Source organism: Oncorhynchus kisutch, linkage group LG28 (assembly GCF_002021735.2).
Source record: "Oncorhynchus kisutch isolate 150728-3 linkage group LG28, Okis_V2, whole genome shotgun sequence".
Taxonomy (NCBI): Eukaryota; Metazoa; Chordata; class Actinopteri; order Salmoniformes; family Salmonidae; genus Oncorhynchus; species Oncorhynchus kisutch.
In genome coordinates this window covers 3,380,039-3,403,427 of record NC_034201.2, presented here as the reverse complement: position 1 = coordinate 3,403,427, position 23,389 = coordinate 3,380,039, and the positions used below count along the sequence as shown (strand labels likewise).

Below are 23,389 nucleotides of genomic sequence, written 5' to 3'. Positions count from 1 at the left end.
GTAGAGTTGATAAATTCTTATATTTTCAAAGAAGCTTGGATCATCATTATTTGGCCCATATTTGTTTATTGTCCAATAACATTTAAAATAAACCATCTACCTTGATGATCTGTTTGGACAATTTGCACATTTGGATCAAAATTACTGTTATCTAACTGTCACCCCTTTTGAATTTCTTTGTCCGTGTCATTTTTCCACAAAACTTCATCCAAAATTCTTTAAGGAGTTTCCTGTAAACAATAGATATTACATTCCTTCTCTTTTAGCCAGGTAAGTACTGATCATATTTTCTTATCTACTAAGCCAATACAATTATCACTCCTTAAAATAGAATTGAAACTGGTCTCATTATGTTATCAAAATATATGTTTGTAAACACATCATTAAAAAGTAACATGATGATTGAGTGTCTATATAGCTGTACCATGATATTTGCATTGCTACTAAGTAAACCTCCAATTTGTCCCCATTATTCCACCCGCTAAAATCCCTCCTCATCCCGAGTTGAGTTGTCATCCCAATGCCTGGCAGACCACCCACGTCCCCGCAGATCCCATAGCCCCGGAGAGAGTGGGATCCACCCTTCGATAAGAGCACACAGTGCCACCCACAGAATAGAAGCCGATCAACCGCCAAATGCATTTTCATTGCCCTCACCTCAATCTGTATTATATATAGCCATTAAAAATAAATATACTGGCCTCCCGGGTGGCGCAGTGGTCTAGGGCACTGCATCGCAGTGCTAGCTGTGCCACCAGAGACTCTGGGTTTGCGCCCAGGCTCTGTCGCAGCTGGCTGCGAGCGGGAGGTCCGTGGGGCGATGCACAATTGGCCTAGCGTCGTCCGGGTTAGGGAGGGTTTGTCCAGTAGGGATATCCTTGTCTCATCACGCAATAGCGACTCCTGTGGCGGGGCCAGGCGCAGTGCATGCTAATCAGGTCGCCAGGTGCACTGTGTTTCCTCCGACACATTGGTGCAGCTGGCTTCCCGGTTGGATGCGCGCTGTGTTAAGAAGCAGTGCGGCTTGGTTGGGTTGTGTTTCGGAGGACGCATGGCTTTCGACCTTCCTCTCGCCCGAACGGGAGTTGTAGCGATGAGACTACTAACAATTGGATACCACGTAATTGGGGAGAAAAGGGGGTAAAAAATTAAATGAACAGCATTTAAAATATACATTTTAAATCCTGTTTCTTATTTTCCATAATTAGCTATTAATAATATGTAGTAAATGTAGGCAATTTATGCAAAGGATTTTTACCTCTCACTAGTCTTGCCATTTCCAAATTACATTATGGCAAGCAATTATTGTGAATCATCCTATATCGTCCCTAACATATTTTACTACCTCCCAACAGTTGTGGGATACACACAGCCACACACTCAACTCCTTTCACCCCACATCAACCATAGACTCACATTCTCAACAGTTGCACCATCCCAGAGCCCAACCCAAGGATGGATTTACGAATGTATATACAGTTGCAGCTGTATGAGGCCTGCAAGACTGTGTCAAATGGGGAGATTTTCTTAACCATTGTCACATCCTAGATGGAGGTCAGTTTCCCCTTGAAATACCCACAACATGATCACCCCGTATTCACCATGTTCCCAAGCAACCCGTGGAGTCAGACCTTTGATTTTGTGCCATCAGGGCCAAAATAATATGCCCCCTCTCTGAATGTCCGAGTGTGACCCACTCCCCATAGGTTACTGCAACTAGTGGTGCCAGCACTGCCACCGCCTGGGTGTGGGCACCCCACCGGAATCCCCACCGGCTAGGTACAAGGTCATTGTCAAGGTTCTCATTAGCAGCTTTGAGAATTTCCTTGTATATTATGTTCTCCCTTCAGGGGAGGACCAACCCTGCCAAGCAGGCTCAGAATCTTGTATTGCTGTTCCACCATGATATGACAATAAATAGATAAGATGTATATCCCTCATCTGAACAACATTGAAAGCTCTCAACTCCTGCTCACAGCAATATATTGGTTCTGGGCTATGCAACCATTTCCTTTCTCACTCAACGCCACACTTTCCCAAACAGCAGAAAACACACCATCCATCCACACACTGTGCCTTCCGTTTACTGAGTTCTCCACCATGTTGAATTCGTGCTTTTGTGTTCCAATGAGTTATATTTGAAGATAAAAACATGTTTTTTTGTTGTTGTATTATTACAATCCATAACCAGGCTAGAATTGTGTGTTTCCTTATTTGTCTCCTCTATGAGAACTTTGTAATTTTTAAAATAGCCAGTAGTCTTTGGTTCTCTGATCTGGTTATCAACATACAGTTTATCGACGACGAGAGCTATGCGTTCCCTTTTCAATCTATTTTCCTTGAAACTTGGACACAGAACTTTACGCCGTTCTGCAATTTCTTTTGGGAACTGGTCATTCATTCCAATTTTCGTGCCATCAAGTCTTTTAATTATTTTATCTTTAAAGAAAGTACATTTGGCAACGATTCATACCTCTTCCCTCTGTCCGAAGCGATGTACACGTTCGAGTTGGATTTTGTCGATAGCTTCTCGTGGAATCTGAAGCACTGTAAGGAGGAACTCTAACTACAGATTCAGGCACTTATTTCTCTTGGATACCTGTAAGTACCAGATTCTCTTTCATGGATCTAGTCTGTATTTCAAATAAGGCTTCTCTCAGAACGACGTTCTCCTTTTTAAGTTCATTAACTTCAGTTTCAATCTTATTGACTGTCCCTTTTAGCTTGTTCTTGTCTCTCCAATTTCACAGCTTTTTCGTCACTCATCTCGAGGCTTGCCTTCAACTCTTTTATATACTTACTGACTAGTGCAAGTGTACCCAGTTTGTCATTTATTGATTTTAACAGATCGGTTTTGACCTTTACCATTCCCGGTGGTGAAAATATGTCTGTAGAAGTCTCGTTTTTGCTTTGAAATAGGATCCCCTGTCTTACTATCCGTCATGTTTGGGTGTTGCTTGTTTTCGTAATATGTGTTGATACATTTCTTTAGTCTCATGATTTGTTTTCTCATCCAGATTGAAGAATATTACCCACCAGATGGTGTAGTGCTAATATTTAGTCTAACTTACCGATATTGAATATTACGTTTTTATCTTGAGGTGGTCTACATAGCTGTGTTCAGTCCGCCATCTAGGTGTTTATTTTTTTTATTTTTTTACTTGTAAGGACGGTAAAGTGCGTTGTAAGCTTAACTACAGTCAGTGGTCATCTAGCCAGCTAATTTTCACAAGAACCTAGATAACCACATTTCCTTGACCTAACCAAAATAGCTTGTTACCGGCTAGCAAACAGTGACGCCTGTCGATTACAGAGGTCGGAAAACGTTCAAATGCACGAGTCCTTATTGGACTAGTGGTTACAATCTGGTACATATCACATAAACATCCATGCTTAATATCAACTGAGAGACCTAAGATTAGCTAGTTCGCTACAAAAGCCAGAAGAATGGCGGGATGTGTATTCTTGTATAATAGCCACATTATTGGCTAATTAGCATGTCATTTGAGGGGTAATTACAGGCAGATATTGATATGTTCTTGTCCAAGAGAGATTTGCACAGTTATCAAAACATCACGTCAGGGTAAGCCTACACGAAACAGTTCTAAAATCCCTGACAGAAAAGTTTAAAAAAAATTGGGGGGGTGATTGGAACCATTTCTGGGGTTTACCGCTAAGTTTTATGGGTATTATGACTCATACTGTGGTACTCAATAGGGTTCGATTTCCTCAACTTTATTTAATGGCGAGAAGGCGGGGGAAATACCTCCTCTCCTCCCTCGAAATATGCATACTGAGGGAACCTTTATTATTATTTATTTTTTTACAATGTCCGATACAGACAGGGATGATATGGAGGTTAGCAGTTTCTGGCTCAGGTTCAAGAAGACATGCCATTCCACTGAACCTGCCCCGGAAACGGTTCCTTAGACACTGAAGATCCTTCTCTGGGGGCTCTCGGGACAAAGGGTTGTAGCCTTCGGCCGGGTACAGGCTCTACCTTGACTGCACCTGGTTGGGCACGGCTGGCTTCATCCACTCGCATTCCACATCCATACAGCCGATATTGTGATCCGCAAAAATAGCCAATGCAGCCGCATAGCTATACTTATGAGCTCCACAGGGGCATTCACATGTGGTAGAGAGAATCCCCTGGTCACCTATATAGACCTGCCAATTGGAAGGATGTTAAGTGCCACATGCCTTTCAATGCATGACTTTGAACTTGAAATCCATTTGTCAAAAAAATATTCTATAAAGTTTGATTTTATTGACATTACAGCTGTAGAATATTTAATAAACTAATTTTCACATGAGGACAAGTTCAGTTTTTCCATAAACTTGGATTTCATTATATCGCTTGACATCAGTTTGTAGATGCATCAACATTTTGACTTATGTCCCCTTTTCCCCATGCGTGACATGCGAAACATCAGGCTCACCCCACGAGAAGCAGTGCATGATCAACGCCAAGGAGATCAGCTGGAAGTGATTTACTCTCTGTCTGGGGGTAAGACATAATTGCGAACGTTTGACAACTTTTTACCAGTTGTAGGTAGGCTATTTAACTTTTCATTATGCGAGTGAGAGAGAGAGAGAGAATATGAAATGGAAGTCGCATTTCAAGACTCCCAGTTAGCAAATGTTCCATAAAGATATTTTTTATATCCAAATACCTCCGTTAGTTTGATGCATTATGCCCAGGAATCCACCGGAAATAGCTGTCACGACAACACAGACAAAAATTCCAAATTATATCCATAATATCGACAGAAACATGGCAAACGTTTTTTTACCATCAATCCACAAGGTGTTTTTCAAATATCTATTCAATAATATATCAACAGGGACAAAAATGGCTACATCTCTCCATTTTGCGAAAAAATCACACAGAGCCAGCAACTGACCACTTACGCAATGTGGACGTTTACGCTCATTCTTCAAAATAAAGGCCTGAAACTACGTCGAAGGGCTGTAGACACCTTAGGGAAGCCACAGAAAAAGGAATCTGGTTGATATCCCTTTCAATGGGCAATAGGGATGCATAGAAAGACAGGGGTTTCATAATAAGAGTCACTTCCTGATTGGATTTTTCTCAGGCAATATCAGTTCTGTTATACTCACAGACAATATTTTTACAGTTTTGGAAACTTTAGAGTGGTTTCTATCCTAAGCTGTCAATTATATGCATATTCTAGCTTCTGGTCCTGAGAAATAGGCCGTTTACTTTGGGAACGTTATTTTACCAAAAATATAAATAGTGTCCCCTAGCTTCAAGAGGTTTTTAAGGAACTCCCTTGCTCGTGTCTGTTCTTGACGCTACCCATCCCTGTAGCGGGATCATTTTCGTCAGCAACCGCTGAATAGCATAGTGCAAAAGTCAAATAATATTACTAACAAATATTCATATTCATGAAATCACAAGTGCAAGTGCCTCCTTAGAGCTACCCCCCTACTTTTCAATTTCTGCCTGAAGACATACCCAAATCTAACTGCCTGTAGCTCTGGCCCAGAAGCAAGGATATGCATATTATTGGTACCATTTGAAAGAAAACACTCTGAAGTTGTGAATTGAATGTAGGAGAATATAACACAATAGATCTGGTTTAGATAATACAAGGAATAAAACCATACGTTTTTTTTATTTATTGTTTTATCATCTTTAAAATGAACAAGATAAAACAAACATTCAGATAGGATGATGGGGACAATTTCAGTGAAAAATAAGAGGCTAACAGTACTTGTGCAAAGTTTCAGAATGATAACTTCCAAAATGAGTGTGCTACATGACATTTATCATGAAGTCACCCAGGTGTCCCACACAAATAGACCAAATGAACCCAAGTGGCCATATTGGTGATGGTATACATTTTGAAACAAATAACTATATACAAAATGCCAAAATGGTATTCTAACACACCACCCCCAAAGTTTGGAGGACAAATAATGCTGAGTTGCATCCAAAGAACACCATACCTACTCTGAAGCATGGGGGTGGAAACATCATGCTTTGGGGCTGTTTTTCTGCAAAGGGACCAGGACGACTGATCCGTGTAAAGGAAAGAAATAATCGTGTATCGTGAGATTTTGAGTGAAAACCTCCTTCCATCAGCAAGGGCATTGACGATGAAACGTGGCTGGGTCTTTCAGCATGACAATGATCCCAAACACGATGCCCGGGCAACGAAGAAGTGGCTTCGTAAGAAGCATTTCAAGGTCCTGGAGTGGCCTAGCCATTCTCCAGATCTCAACCCCATAGAAAATCTTTGGAGGGAGTTGAAAGTCCATGTTGCCCAGCAACAGCCCCAAAACATCACTGCTTTAGAGGAGATCTGCATGGAGGAATGGGCCAAAATACCAGCAACAGTGTGTGAAAACCTTGTGAAGACTTACAGAAAACGTTTGACCTCTGTCATTGCCAACCAAGGGTATATAACAAAGTATTGAGATAAACTTTTGTTATTGACCAAATACTTATTTTCCACCATAATTTGCAAATAAATTAATAAAAAATCCTACAATGTGATTTTAAGGATTTTTTTCCTTGCCTGTCATATTTGAAGTGTACCTATGATGAAAATTACAGGCCTCTCTCATCTTTTAAATTGGGAGAACTTGCACACTGGAACTTGGTGGCTGACTAAATACTTTTTTGCCCCACTGTATATATAGAGTACAGGGAACATAAGGTTGAATATATTATTATAGACCTGCTACATCTACTGTCTCTTTTATATTATGACATTTTAGCTAGATCCACTGTCTCTATTATATTACAACAGACCAGCTGTATGTCCTGTCTCCATTTCACTTTGGCCATTGTTGTGGGCCTGCCCTCCCCTCAACAGCCTCAAATAGGCTATTTCATGTGGGTTGGGGTGGGGCGGAAGACACATTTCATCACTTTTCATTACATTTCATGACATCATTTCATCACATTACATTTTTATATATTGCTTCTAAAATTTAAAAAAATCACAATATTGTATATTATTAAGGGCATTAGAATGAGAATACCTTACCATTCCAAAACGGTGACATTGTTCCTCTTCTGCAGGCACGTTACAGATTATACACAGTGGCTACAACGGTGTCCTCTCCATTCAAAAAATATTCCTCCACTTGGGAATCGCTAAATGCATCGTCCTACAACAATCTCTGTCTCACTTTTCCGATCAATTTCTTCAAAAATTGTGTGTACATCTGTATATCTAGACTTAGCTTTCCCTGACTTAGTCGCCATACTGATTGATATATAAACAGCTGAATCTGCGCGTGATGTCATTACTTTTTGTCTTCAAATCGGTTTCTTTCAGTCAATACGTCCCGCGAAATGGCCCATCAGGTTTGGTTGTGTTACAAACAAACCAGTTGATTGCAATGAAACCAAACATGACTGGAAAAGTCACATTCTGTGTGGGTTATTTACCTGGAATGTGTCGTCGAAAATGGAATGAGATGGAATTCACGACACAAGCGGTTCACAAAATGTTTTGTGTTAGGCTATAAAAACGGATTTTATCAAACAAAAGATCATTCATTGTGTAACAATTGCAAACAGATGACGATTTTCAAAGGTAAACAATTTATTTTAATGCAGTATGTGATTTTGTTACGCCTGTACTGGTTGAAATTGTTTTTTTTTATGGGGCTCCATTCTCAGATAATCGCATCGTATTCTTTCGCAGTAAATCCTTTTTTAAATCTGACAACGCAGTTGGATTAGCATTATTCTAGGCTTTCGATACATGTGAAACACTTGTATTTTCATGAATGTTTAATATGACAAATTATGTAGCGATCACCGTATGTTGTGTCATTTCAGCCCGCTACCGGGTTCCGTGCTCAGAGAGGTTAACTCTTAGCCAAGAGAGATTGGCATGCATAGTATTTATATCAGCCCTCTGATTACAATGAAGAATAAGACGTGCCACTTTGTTCTTGGCCAGATGCAGCTTAACTAGGTCTTTCCTTGCAGCACATGACTGAACTATAATCAAGATAAGACTAAACTTGAGCCTGCAGGACTTGCTTTTTGGAATGTGGTGTCAAAAAAGTAGAGGATCTCTTTATTACGGACAGACCTATCCCCATCTTTACAACCATTGAATCTATATGTTTTGAACATGACAGTTTACAAACTAAGGTAACGCCAAGTAATTCCTTAACTTCTTCAAAATGTTCAACAGTTCATTACACCATTCATTACAATATTCAGTTGAGGTCTAGAATTTAGGGAATGATTTGTACCAAATACAATGCTCTTAGTTTTAGAGATGTTCAGGACCAGTATATAGGACCAGTTGCTGATGCTTGTATGGTTGAACCATCAGCATACATGGACACACATGCTTTGTTTAATGCCAGTGGCAGGTCATTGGTAAAAGAGAAAAAAGTAGATGGCCTAGAGAGCTACCCTGCGGTACACCACACTTTACATGTTTGACATTAGAGCTGCTTCCATTAAGAAAACCCTTTGAGTTCTATTAGATTGATAGCTCTTGAATCCATGATATGGCAGAGGTTGAAAAGCCATAACACATACCTTTTTCAACAACAGGTTGTCAATAATATCAAAGGCTGCACTGAAATCTAACAGTACAGCTCCCACAATCTTCTTATTATCAATTTATTTCAACCAATCATCAGTCATTTGTGTCAGTCCATGTTGCGTTACCTTCTCTATAAGCATGCTGAAAGTATGTTGTTAATTTGTTTACAGAGAAATTGGCAAAGTGGGTGGGGTTATATAATGCCTGTTGTCAGTGTCTCCCGACCCCTCCTGCCTCAGCCTCCAGTATTCATGCTGCAGTAGTCTGTGTCGGGGGGCTAGGGTCATATCTCCTTTCTGTCCCCAGTCCACCTGGCTGTGCTGCTGCTCCAGTTTCAACTGTTCTGCCTGCGGCTATGGAACCCTGAGCCAACTGACATTTACTCCTGAGGTGCTGGTTCCTCTCTCGGTTTCTTCCTAGGTTCTGGCCTTTCTAGGGAGTTTCCTAGCTACCGGGCTTCTACACCTGCATTGCTTGCTGTTTGGTTTTAGGCTGGGTTTCTGTATAGACCTTTGTGACATCAGCTGATGTACGAAGGGCTTTATAAATCAATTTGATTGAGCTATTGATAAATACAATAAAAAAGTGCATTTTATTTGGTCAAACACAAAAACAGTTTGCTAAGAGCTGGCAGCAAACTTAACCCCTACTGAGGTTCTGGACCTCACATTTCAAACTACACACTGTGGAAACCCCCAACCATCTTTATTACTACCTTTATGACTGCTTTGAATATATCATAGGTATCCATATGTTCTGCAGGAAATGTGATGGTATTAGTACATACCCTAATGAAGGGGTAAAAGACACAATGCACAAGGACTCTTTTTTCTTGTCTTCTGTTTTTCTTCCCATTCATCTTTTTCGTGCTTTTCCTCACAATTCTCTTCCTCTGAATCAGATACATAATCAAACAGTCAAGTCCACATCCCATTACATATAATAGGAAAAGCAAAACTATCTCCTACCTTTGGATGTCACACTTCATCTGCTGCCTTTTGGCAGTTAGCTTACTTTTAACTAGCAGTAAAATGAATGTAACATATTATATCTGAAATGGGGTGATAAGGTATGGAAGTTCAACATCCGAGCTTAGGGACCTACAACAAAAGAATGGACAGACAATAACACAATTATTTCAATTTGAGTGGTATCAATTGATAGACTGTCTCTGTGTACAAGTCAACAGCATCCATTGAAAGGACATTTTCTACACTGAAATGGATACCGTTCAAGGACAACTCTCATCCCTTGCCATCATCTCCATGTAGACCAGGGATGGGCAACTGCCCCTCCCCCCTTTTGAAAGCCCTCAGATCAATTCCCCCTACCCTCCTCCAAACTCAGTCGGGGTCACAACTCACAAACTCTGTTGCGAATTAGAATAGTAGAATACACAAGGTGCAGTTTCTAAATGTGGTTGTGCATCAGCAGTTTTTCTGTTATGTCAGTCACTGATTGTCAATCAAATAGCTCATCTCAGCAAAAAAAAAATTATTGCCAAGTTTGTTTAGTGGCCAGCCCTCTTAACTTGTTATCATGGTCGAACTACCCCATTAGAATTAGTTAGTCAGTCTCACTCAGATATCATTTTAAACATTTCCACCCTGTGGCTAAGTTGGTAGACCATGGCGCTTGCAACACCAGGGTTGTGGGTTAAATTCCCATTAGAGAACAGTATGGACAAAAAGGATGAGAATGTATGCACTCACTACTCTGGATCAGATGGCAAAATGTATGGCAAAATGTGATAATTTGCTGTAAATCAATTCATTTTCCTCTCTGCCCCACGGCATAATGAGTAAAATTGCATGAAATTAGTTATAAAATTGCAAAATCTTCTCTCCACCCCATGGCAAAATGTATAGAATTGGACAGAATTAATTCTAAAACATAAAAAAATGATATCTTCTGTCAAGAGGGGGGGCCCCTGAAGTGTTTTGCTTGCAATATGTGTGTGGGGTTTGGATGTGTGTACGCAGATCCAAGAGAAACTGCGGCCTCTCATGATGAGCTCAGATTTTGTTGTGGCCCCCACCCCCATCAAAGTTGCCAGTCTCTGATCTGGATCGAGATACTTTTGAAACTGAGGACCAACCCAAAGAATTTTACATTTTAGTCATAGATGTCTTAACCCAGAAGGATAGACAGATGGACTTTGTTTAAAAGTAGGCCTAAATGTATTCTATAAAACACTGATCTCATTTTTTCATGAGCTGAAATAAAGATCCCAGAACTGTTCTATATTCACCCCAATTTTTACATTGCCGTTAGTGACATTTCTCCTTGGCCAAGATAATCCATCCAAATGACAGGTGTGGCATATCAAGAAGCAAAAAAAATACCATGATCATTACACATGCACCTTGTGCTGGGGACAATGAAAGGCCACTCTGAAAGTGTGCAGTTTTGTCACAACATAATGCCAGAGATGTCTCAGGTTGAGGGAGGGTGCAATTCGCATGCTGACTTCAGAAATGTCCAACAGAGCTGTTGCCAGAGTATTGAATTCAACATCGTTTTAGAGAATTTGGCAGTACATCCAATCCAACCAATACATTCAATACTGTTTTCATTGTCCTTAAAACAAGTCAAAATGAGGCTCAGTAGTGTGTGTGGCCTCCACGTGCCTGTATGACCTCCCTACAACGCCTGCGCATGCTCCTGATGAGGTGGCGGATGGTCTCCTGAGGGATCTCCTCCCAGGCCTGGACTAAAGCATCCGCCAACTCCTGGACAGTCTGTGGTGCAAAGTGGCGTTGGTGGATGGAGCGAGACATGATGTCCCAGATGTGCTCAATTGGATTCAGGTCTGGGGAACAGGCGGGCCAGTCCATAGCATCAATGCCTTCCTCTTGCAGGAACTGCTGACACACTCCAGCCACATGAGGTCTTGCATTAGGAGGAACCCAGGGCCAACCGCACCAGCATATGGTCTCACAATGGGTCTGAGGATCTAATCTTGGTACCTAATGGCAGTCAGGCTACCTCTGGCGAGCACATAGAGTGCTGTGCGGCCCCCAAAAGAAATGCCACCCCAGACCATGACTGACCCACCGCCAAACCAGTCATGCTGGAGGATGTTGCAGGCAGCAGAACGTTCTCCACGGCGTCTCCAGACTGTCACATCTGTCACATGTGCTCAGTGTGAACCTGCTTTCATCTGTGAAGAGCAAAGGGCGCCAGTGGCGAATTTGCCAATCTTGGTGTTCTCTGGCAAATGCCAAACGTCCTGCACGGTGTTGGGCTGTAAGCACAACCCCCACCTGTGGACATTGGGCCCTCATACCACCCTCATGGAGTCTCTTTCTGACCGTTTGAGCAGACACATGCATATTTGTGGCCGGCAGGAGGTCATTTTGCAGGGCTCTGGCAGTGCTCCTCCCGCTCCTCCTTGCACAAAGGTGGAGGTAGCGGGTCTGGGTCGTTGCCCTCTTACGGCCTCCTCCACGTCTCCTGATGTACTGGCCTGTCTCCTGGTTGCGTCTCCATGCTCTGGACACTACGCTGACAGACACAGCAAACCTTCTTGCCACAGCTTGCATTGATGTTCCACCCTGGATGAGCTGCACTACCTGAGCCACTTGTGTGGGTTGTAGACTCCGTCTCATGCTACCACTAGAGTGAAAGCACCGCCAGCATTCAAAAGTGACCAAAACATCAGACAGGAAGCATAGGAACTGAGAAGTGGTCTGTGGTCACCACCTGCAGAACCACTCCTTTATTGGGGGTGTCTTACTAATTGCCTATAATTTCCACCTGTTGTCTATTCGATTTGCACAACAGCATGTGAAATTGATTGTCAATCAGTGTTGCTTCCTAAGTGGACAGTTTGATTTCACAGAAGTGTGATTGACTTGGAGTTACATTGTGTTGTTTAAGTGTTCCCTTTATTTTTTTGAGCAGTGTATATATGTATTTATGAGTATGTGTATATATATATATATATATATATATATATATATATGTATATGTGTATATATATATGTATATGTATATTTATGTATATGTACGTGTATATATATGTGTATGTATATGTGTATATATATATATATGTACATGTATGTATATGTATTTGAGTATATGTGTATGTATATATATATATATATATATATATATTTATGTATACGTGTATATATATATGTATATATGTATATATATATATATATGTATATTTATGTATATGTATATGTATGTGTATATTTATATATATGTATATGTGTATATGTATATATATATAGATAACTTAATACTTATTTTCCACCATAATTTGCAAATAAATTCATAAAAAATCCTACCATGTGATTTTCTGGAATTGTTTTTCTCATTTTGTCTGTCATAGTTGAAGTGTACCTATGATGAAAATTACAGGCCTCTCATCTTTTTAAGTGGGAGAACTTGCACAATTGGTGGCTGACTAAATACTTTTTTGCCCCACTGTACATGTACATTTGCGTATGCTTCCTTACTTGGGTGGATACCAACCAACGTTTAAATACCATAGGAAGTTCAAAGATACACGTCTGTCACATCCTTCAGCAGAGGGAACACCCCCCCATCCACATCGATGGAACAGTAGTGGAGAGGGTAGCAAGTTTTAAGTTCCTCGGCATACACATCACAGACAAACTGAATTGGTCCACTCACACAGACAGCATCGTGAGGAAGGCGCAGCAGCGCCTCTTCAACCTCAGGAGGCTGAAGAAATTCGGCTTGTCACCAAAAGCACTCACAAACTTCTACAGATGCACAATCGAGAGCATCCTGGCGGGCTGTATCACCGCCTGGTATGGCAACTGCACCGCCCTCAACCGTAAGGCTCTCCAGAGGGTAGTGAGGTCTGCACAACGCATCACCGGGGGCAAACACCTGCCCTCCAGGACACCTACACCACCCGATGCTACAGGAAGGCCATAAAGATCATCAAGGACATCAACCACCCGAGCCACTGCCTGTTCACCCCGCTGTCATCCAGAAGGCGAGGTCAGTACAGGTGCATCAAAGCTGGGACCGAGAGACTGAAAAACAGCTTCTATCTCAAGGCCATCAGACTGTTAAACAGCCACCACTAACATTGAGTGGCTACTGCCAACACTGTCAATGACACTGACTCTACTCCAGCCACTTTAATCATGGGAATTGATGGGAAATTATGTAAATATATCACTAGCAACTTTAAACAATGCTACCTTATATAATGTTACTTACCCTACATTATTCATCTCATATGCATACGTAGATACTGTACTCTATATCATCGACTGCACCCTTATGTAATACATGTATCACTAGCCACTTTAACTACGCCACTTGGTTTACATACTCATCTCATATGTATATACTGTACTCGATATCATCTACTGTATCTTGCCTATGCTGCTCTGTACCATCACTCATTCATATATCCTTATGTACATATTCTTTATCCCCTTACACTGTGTATAAGACAGTAGTTTTTTTGGAATTGTTAGTTAGATTACTTGTTCGTTATTACTGCATTGTCGGAACTAGAAGCACAAGCATTTCGCTACACTCGCATTAACATCTGCTAACCATGTGTATGTGACAAATAAAATTTGATTTGATTTGATTTGATTTGATTCATTGTATGCATATAGAGAAGTACAACAAACCCATGTTATGGGTTAACTCACCCATTCAATGATGCTTGCTGTGCCTCTCAAACTGATGTGGACCTCAAAGGTTTGAAGGGCATGGCAATCTTCACCTCTTCCCCGGTTGTGGTATGGGCACTGATCTACAGGTAGCACAAGACATTTTGTCAGATGTATTAAACTGTCTTCATAAGTGATGGATACATGCTTGACAATGATGTCATCCTCGCAAATCACTTGATGTGGGTCAGGCGTGTCTGTGGATGAAGGTGTGTCTGTGGATGGAGGTGCCTGTGGCAGAAGAGTCTTCTAAAAGGATGGAGTCATGCACTGTCTCTTCCACACTGATGACCGGTAGTCTGTCAATGCACAGCTGTGGATGAAATCCACCCGTTCTGTTTTAATACATAGAAAATAATGTGGATAAATCATTTTTGAGATGTAGCATAAGAAGCACATACATGGCTAAAGGCATACAATTATAAACATACCTCACACAAAATGAAGGAATGTATTCTTCATCTGAGCTGCTATCCCCAGAATCTTCAAATTCGTCAGACTCCTCTTCAGAATCTTTGTTCACCTGTGATTCCTTTAAGGGACTCCAGGTCTCATCAGCACTCCTCTCAGCACCAATTTCATCATCCCAATCAATGCAATCAAAAATAAGACATAATAATAATAGAATGGTCAATTGTAAATACAAAGACCAAAAGTAAGCACACTAGCACATCACAAATATTAAGAGCAATCTTAAGCTCCCAAGTGGCGCAGTGGTCTAAGGCACTGCATCTCAGTGCTAGAGGTGTCACTACAGACCCTGATTTGATTCCAGGTAGTATCACAACCAGCCTTATAGGCCGGCGCACAATTTTCCCAGCATAAGAAGAATCTGTTCTGACTTGCCTCGATAAATAAAGGTTAAATAAAAAGATTCCTTTGGGATGAAATGGAACACTGAATGCGAGCCAGGCCTCATCTCACAACATCAGTGCCTGACCTCACTAATGCTCTTGTGGCTGACTGGAAGCAAGTCCCCGCAGCAATGTTCCAACATCTACTGGAAAGCCTTCCCAGAAGAGTGGAGGCTGTTATAGCAGCAAAGGGGGGACCAACTCCATATTAATGCCCATGATTTTGGAATGAGATGTTTGACCAGCAGGTGTCCACATACTTTTGCCAATGTAGTGTATTTTGTGGTGAGGATTCATCTGTTTGGTGTATAAACAGGTTTGTGGCTGATGCCTTGTGAGGTGAACTAAGATGTTCACTACCTGTCAAAAGTTTTAGAACACCTACTCACTCAAGGGTTTTTCTTTATTTTTACTATTTTCTACATTGTAGAATAATAGTGAAAATATCAAAACTATGAAATAACACATATGGAATCATGTAGTAACCAAAAGTGTTAAACAAATCAAAATATATTTTATATTTGAGATTCCTCAAATAGCCAACCTTTACCTTTGATTTATTTAACGCTTTTTTGGTTACTTACATGTGTCATTATTTCATAGTTTTGATGTCTTCACTATTATTCTACAATGTAGAAAATAGTAAAAATAAAGAAAAACACTTGAATGAGTAGGTGTTCCAAAACTTTGACTGGTAGTGTATTTACTGACGCCAGTCAGAGCAATAATCTATTGCCAAGTCCAAACAGTTTTCGTAATTAAAATTCATAGTACTTGAGTGTGTAAAATGAGTGTGTGTAAAAGTCATGTGCCTTCACATGCACCAACCCCATTAGCCTTTATCTCACCTTCTGTGTATGTATTTGCTCTGTGTTAACCTTCTGTTTACCCTCAAACTTTTAACATACTGTGCTGGTGCATATGGAATATGTGGGCAAACAGATGTTCTACAGTCTATAGGCTGCAGTAGATGAGGGAATCATAGGACAGAGAAGGTGAGACCTTTGTAGCAAGCATTACACATTGCATACAAAAAACTAAAACCAGTTGACTAAACAAATATAATTTAAAAACATTTCCAATATGAATACCTTTGGTATATGTCCTGATACGGCTTAGGGGATTCATACCTTCATATCTTCTAGTTGTAGTAAATTGGAACCAATAATTTTGTGAGTGTCACACCCTGACCTCACTTCCTTTTTTATGTCTCTATTTCGGTTTGGTCGGGGAGTTGGGGTGGGCATTCTATGTTGTTTTTCTATGTTTTCTTTTCTATGCGTTTGTCCAGGTATGGTTCCCAATCAGAGGCAGCTGTTTATCGTTGTCTCTGAGCCTTTTCCCACCTGGTGTTTGTGGGTAGTTGCTTTCTGTTTTGTACCTGACGGAGCTGTTTCTGTCCTTTTGTTATTTTGTAGGTTTCGAATAAAAATTATGAACATGTACCATGCTGCACTTTGGTCCTCACCTTCTTCCACCAATGGCCGTGACAGTGAAGCTATGTACAGTATGTACGGCAGATATGAGATTGATGGGCTATTATGCTTTGCCTTTACCTGTATACTGGGTAAAACAGCATCTGAAACCACAGCTGTTTGTAAAACTAGGATAAATCTGACCATGAATGAACAGTTTTACATATCGAAAGTCCATATTCATGACCTATTTCCTAAAAACAGGTTGTTTCTACATGGTTTGTATGAGCATGGTCTGGTCAACAATCTGGTTCGGTTTGTGTGTCATAGGACTCACTCATAGGGCAGCAGCTTCTAGATACAAACATTTATAAAAAAATATATATTTCTGTGCAGATGAGACCATCACACAGTCTAGTGATGCCAAGCCAAAGGAGGTCAATAAGTATAACCAGCTAGAGCTGAAGGGTCTGTATTCTATCGCCCCTCTGGTGCGGTCCGTGGAGGAGACCCCAGAGCCCATCTCCACAGAGGTGCTTGGGACCATCCCTCCCTGGATCCAAAGCAGCCTCCTCCGCAACGGCCCAGGGAAGTTTGAGTTCGGAAACCAACAGTGAGTCACACCTTTAGACAATTTTATTGGAACAACTTAGACCAACAGCCATTAGACCAGTAGAATAAAACAAAAATAAGCAGAAGTAGGCTACACATTGGAATTACAAGAATTAACCTATCCTCTTTAGCATTTGACCACAACTATTTCACAACAAAAATATGAGGATGTTAGCCTGTTCTCTGACTTGTTTGTTCTGTCTTGCCAACTCCTAAAGTGTTTTGGACAACAGCCAAGTAAATACAAACAGATCTAGAACCACTCTACAGTATATGGATACATGATGAATCCACTTCCAGTTTATTCATGACATATATCACCACTGTCCTGTTCTGTCCACTAACCCTGACGTAGCCCTAACCTTTTTCTCTTTCTCTTGCCGTTACCTATCCCCACTGTCATTTATTCTTTAGCTACAACCACTGGTTTGATGGGATGGCCATGCTGCACCAGTTTAAGATTGAGGATGGCAAGGTGACCTATTATAGGAGTCGCTTCCTGCAGAGTGATGCCTATAAGAAGAACAGCGCGAGGGACCTCATCATGGTGTCAGAGTTTGGCACGGTGGCCATGCCCGACCCCTGCAAGAACTTCTTCCTGCGTTTCCTCTCTCGCTTTGAAATGCCAGGTTAGTCACAGTCACTGAGAGAGTGGGGGGATATAAGCCAAGCAGCTGTACGAATGATCTATTGAGAAACATTTTACAGTTGCACTTACACCTAGTAAGTTTTATTACGGTAACAGCATTGTCATTATCTCCTCTGAAGCATATACTTTTAGTTTTACAGATGAATAAATTCAAATACATGTAATGGAGGAATATGTTTAAACCCAGTCGGTCAAAAGAGAGGTTTGATGGTCGATTAAGTCATTTTCATCCTGCCTGGGAGCCTCCCCGTAGCTTGCCGTCACATGATTGTCAGTACGTGGTCCTGTGTGATGGCAAATGTAGTCAGTGATCACTATTTAATTAAATAATCTTGGTCACCACTCGATCATAATAAACAAAATTTAGAGCCCAAAACAATGCCCTTAGCTGTTGTACATTGTCCAAATATCACAACCCCCCGAGTTGCCTTATTGCTATTATAAACTGGTTACCAACATATTTAGAGCAGTACAAATGCATGTTTTGTCTTTTCCGTGGTACACAGTCTGATATACCATGCCTGTCAGCCAATCAGCATTCAGGGCTCGAACCACCTGGTTTACATTGTCTGGTGTACCACGGCTTTCAGCCACTCAGCATCCAGCCCTGCACTCTACACAGCAACTTGCCCAAGCCTCCCCCATTTCTCCTTCACCCGAATAGCTTATTTTCTGAAAGAGTTGCAAAATCTGGACCCCTACAAATCAGCTGGGCTAGACAATCTGGAACCTCTATTTCTAAAATTATCCGCCTCAATTGCCAGAGAAGTGAGTGTTCATTTCTCTACCATAAGCTGCATCCAATGTCATTTTTGAGGACTTGGCAGTACTTCCAACCAGACTCACAACCACAGACCACATGTAACCAGGCAAACCCAGGACGTCCACATCCAGTTTCTTAATTTGCGGGATCTTCTGAGGGGGCTGCGGCGGAAGCTGAGGAGTGTTTTTATCCGTAATAAAGCACTTGTGTGGAAACAAATTCTTATTGGCTGGCCTTGGCTCCCCAGTGGGTGGGCCAATGGCTGCACCCTTGCCAAGTCATGTGAAATCCATAGATTAGGGCCTAATTTATTTATTTCAGCTGACTGATTGCCTTATATGAACTGTAACTCAGTAAAATTATTAGAAGTTGACTTTATTATTTTGTTCATTATATATGAATGCAGCTGTCACTTTAAAGCCATTGGATGATGTTTGTCATAGCACACTGCCCTTTATTCTGGGTGTCAATATTAGTACTCATCACTGCAATCTTTACCAGAAAGTTGGTTGGCCATCTCTGATGTCATGTAGGTTGATACATTGCTATGTTTTCACTTTTACAAAGACTCCAACTTTACCTAACATTATAACTAAACTTTAGACATACGAGTTACCACACACGGTCTCAGGGATAGCTAACTCTGGATATTCCTTTGGTCTATACTGAGGTAGATAAATTAGCTTTCAGTTTTCTTGCACCTTATTTGTGGAACAATCTTCAATGTTCTGGTGCCTCTAGAGCGATTCAGAAAGCTGATTGACGACCTTATTACTAATGAATGTTTGTTTGTCTTTCTGCTTGCATTTTGTAATTTATTGTGTATTTTCTGTAAAAGAGACCTTGGTCTCAGTATGACTCGCTGGTTAAATAAATAAACCCTTCTATTGTGTATATGTACGTATATGAGAGACCACCATGATGTTACATAGCAAGCTAATTTTGCTGCTGTTGGAGAAAGTTGCATTCTGTCTGGACATGGTTCTCTGCATGACTGTGCTCTGTATTTACAAATCTGTAATTGTATAATATAGTTGACAGTACGGTAAGGGGCAACAGCTCAGCCATGAAGTGGCTGGCCACACAAGCTCACAGATCGGGACCGCCGAGTGCTGCAGTGCGTAAAAATCGTCTGTCCTCAGTTGCAACACTCACTAACGAGTTCCAAACTGCCTCTGGAAGCAACACCAGCACAACTGTTTTTCAGGAGCTTTATGAAATGGGTTTCCATGGCCTAGCAGCTTCACACAAGCATTAGATCCCCATGCGCAATGCCAAACGTCGGCTGGAATGGTGTAAAGCTCGCCACCATTGGACTCTGGAGGAATGGAAACACGTTCTTTGGATTGCTGAATCACACTTTACCTTCTGGCAGTCCGACAGACACATCTCGGTTTGGTGGATGCCAGGAGAACACTACCTGCCTGAAAGCATAATGACAAGTTTAAAGTTTGGTGGAGGAGGAATATTTTTCTGGGGCTGTTTCAGGCAAGGCCCCTTTGTTCCAGTGAAGGGATTTCTTAACGTGAAAGCAATCAATAACATTCTAGAAGATTCTCTGCTTCCAACAGTTCGGGAACGGCCCTTTCCGGTTTCAGCATGACAATACCCCTGTGCAAAAATGGAGGTCCATACATAAATGGTTTGTCGAGATCGGTGTGGAAGAACTTGACTGGCCTGTACAGAGCCCTGACCTAAACCCCATTGATCACCTTTAGGATGAATTGGAAGGCTGACTGTGAGCCAGGCCTAATCGCCCAACATCAGTGCCAGACATCACTAATGTTCTTGTGGCTGAATGGAAGCAACTCGTCGCATCATTGTTCCAGCATCTAGTGGAAAGCCTTCCCAGAAGAGTGGAGGCTGTTATAGCAGCAAAGGGAGAACCAACTCTATATCAATGCCCATGATTTTCAAATTAGATGTTCAATGAGCAGGTGTCCACATACTTCTGGTCATGTAGCGATAACTGTACAGTGATTTTTATTTTTCGGTTGGGACATTTACAAAGTTTGCATAGACAAGATGTGCAACAATTGCCTGCTAGAGTGTGTGTCCATTTGACTATCTTGTTTAAGAACAGCTGGAGATGAGAGTTTTTGTAAAAAATCTGGTGTTGAATAAAATTGTAGTGGTTGAAGTGTTACCCATTTAGGTATTAATAAATTGGTGACAGCCTATATATTTTTTTTAAATTACCTTTTATTTAACTAGGCAAGTCAGTCAAGAACAAATTCTTATTTTCAATGACGGCCTAGGAACAGTGGGTTAATTGCCTTGTTCAGGGGCAGAATAACAGATTTTTCTACTTTATCAGCTCAGGGATTCAACCTTTCGGTTACTAGTCCAACGCGCTAACTAACGCTCTAACTAGGCTACCTGCCTATGTAGCCTGTATGCCCTCCCTCCTATCTGTTTCATGGCTCATGTAGCCAGCAAAGGCAAGCATGGATAGAATTCAATAATTTATATAATAATTTATATAATAATATTTGCCATGTTATTATAATCCTCATAATCCTCATCCTCAATTTAAAATAATTCCTGAATTGCTTCCCCTAGATTTTCCGGTTGGCTGGCAAGTTTCACCATCAAAATATTTCACATATACAGGAGTGCAAGTCAGGACAATCCTTGTCATGCAAATAAACATTTTTATAGTTGAAAATAAAATTTGTTGCATTAAAGAGAAATCCACCCGTCGTAAGGATAACAATGTTATCAATCTTTAGAGCATTTCTTCTATATTTGCCATTTCCATTACACATGTCGGTATATTTTTTGCGACATTGCTTTCGTCGAATAAACCTGGGTCAATGGAACCCTGCCTATTGTCAATAACGCAGTGCTATTTCATGGTGTAATCTCAAATGTAACCTTGGTGGAGCTAGTGGTGTCTGTTCTATTGCGGTTTCCAGATTCTGCTGATCTGTTCTATTTAACAGTGAAGAATGTGACAATGTACTTTATTGAATGTTTTTTCAAGACTAATTCAGAGCAAGTAAAATGAATTCGATGAAGAATTCCTAAATGAGATGTGCCTCTCTTCCATCTGTAACTCAAGCTGGTCTGTGGCCCGTGGTGTCCCTTCTTCTCCCCCCAGTCCCCGCTTTTCAATTTGACAACCTTGGATTGTAGCCAAGCCCCTGAGGCCTCTGTCAGATCTCCCGGGGCACATACCAGCTTGAGTTACAGTATGAACAGAGGCACATCTCATGTAGGAATTATTATTTGAATTGAGTTTACGTGTTCTGAAATAGTCATGAGAAAACAATTTCCTCTCCAGAGTTTGCATACAGCAATAGGAGTCTTTGCAAGTAATATTACTGTTTGCAAGCAACACGAATCTTTAATTTTGAATGCAATCCATGCACAGACAAGTCATTTCCAAGGTTTATAAAAAAATGTAGGTTTCCAAAGATGTAATGTCACTCATTTATTTTGTGTAGGCCTACACCAGAAAGGAAAATGAAGAAATATCAGCAGCAACATGATGCTTTTAGAATGATTAATTTCTACATTCTATTTTTCCCTGCAGAGGCAACAGACAATGCCAGTGTTAGCTTTGTAAAGTACAAGGGAGACTGCTTTGTCACCACTGAGACCAACTACATGTACAGGGTGGGCCCAGAGAGCCTGGAGACACGGGATAAGGTACAGTAATGATACAAGAAATAGGCAATCAGAGACAGCCAAAGAGAACAATGAGCTCAGTGACCAGACATTTCACAATCATACCCATGCACAAATGTACTGACTTACGTAACTTATGCAGTGTTTGAAATATACAGTGTGATTCAGCCTCCTTCACTTTTTCCATGTTTTGTTATGTTACAGCCTTATTCTAAAATCGATTAAATAGTTGTCTTCCCCTCATCAATCTACAAACAGTACCCCAAATGTATTAAACATTTGTTTTAAATATTACATTCACATTAGTATTCAGAACCCTTACTCAGTACTTGGTTGAAGCACCTTTGGAAGCGATTACAGCCTCGTACTTGGGGAGCTTCTCTGCAGATCCTCTCAAGCTCTGATGGGTTGAATGGGAAATGTTGCTGCACAGCTATTTTCAGGTCTCTCAAGAAATGTTCAATCGGATTCAAGTCTGGGCTCTGGGTGGGCCACTCAAGGACATTCAGAGAATTGTCTTGAAGCCACTCCTGCCTTGTCTTGGCTGTGTGCTTAAGGTCATTGTCCTGTTGGAAGGTGAACCTTTATCCCCAGTCTGAGGTTCTGAGCGCTCTGCAGCAGGTTTCCATCAAGGATCTTCATCTTCATCTCCGTTCATCTTTCCCTCGATCCTGAATAGTCTCCCAGCCAATGCCGCTGGAAAACATCCTCACAGCATGATGCTGCCACCACCATGCTTCACCGTAGAGAACTCCCTGACCATGGTCCTGCTCAGTTTGGCCAGGCAGCCAGCTCTAGACAGAGTCTTGGTGGATCCAAACATCTTCCATTTAAAAATGGAGGCCACTGTGTTCTTGGGGCCTTTTTGTCTGTCATAGTTGAAGTGTACGTATGATGAAAATTACAGGCCTCTCATCTTTTTAAGTGGGAGAACTTGCACAATTGCTGGCTGTCTAAAAACGTTTTTGACCCACTGTACCTCTCCTTAACGCAAACGCTGTGTCAGATTTCAAAAAAAGTTTACGGAAAAAGCAACCCATGCAATAATCTGAGACGGAGCTCAGAACATTAGCCAAATTGCCGCCATGTTGGAGTCAACAGAAACCAGAAGAAACATGATAAATGTTTCCTTGCCTTTGATGAACTTCATCAGAATGCAGTCCTGGGAGCCCATTTCCAAAATACATGCTTGATTTGTTCGAAAATGTCCGTTATTTATGTCCAATTAGCTACTTT

At 41.1% G+C, this 23,389-nt stretch overlaps 1 protein-coding gene across 1 annotated transcript in view; it reads left to right on the top strand.

Annotated features, from left to right (window-relative positions):
* The window catches only part of LOC116358165 (beta,beta-carotene 9',10'-oxygenase-like), a 32,645-nt gene extending 10,462 nt beyond the window's left edge, over positions 1-22,183 (top strand). Inside the window, exons 2-4 of the mRNA XM_031808558.1 lie at positions 16,893-17,109; positions 17,523-17,737; positions 22,059-22,183. Coding sequence (XP_031664418.1) covers positions 16,893-17,109; positions 17,523-17,737; positions 22,059-22,183 — 557 coding nt within the window. The remainder of the gene's footprint in view (positions 1-16,892; positions 17,110-17,522; positions 17,738-22,058) is intronic.
* The last annotated feature ends 1,206 nt before the right edge of the window (positions 22,184-23,389 follow it).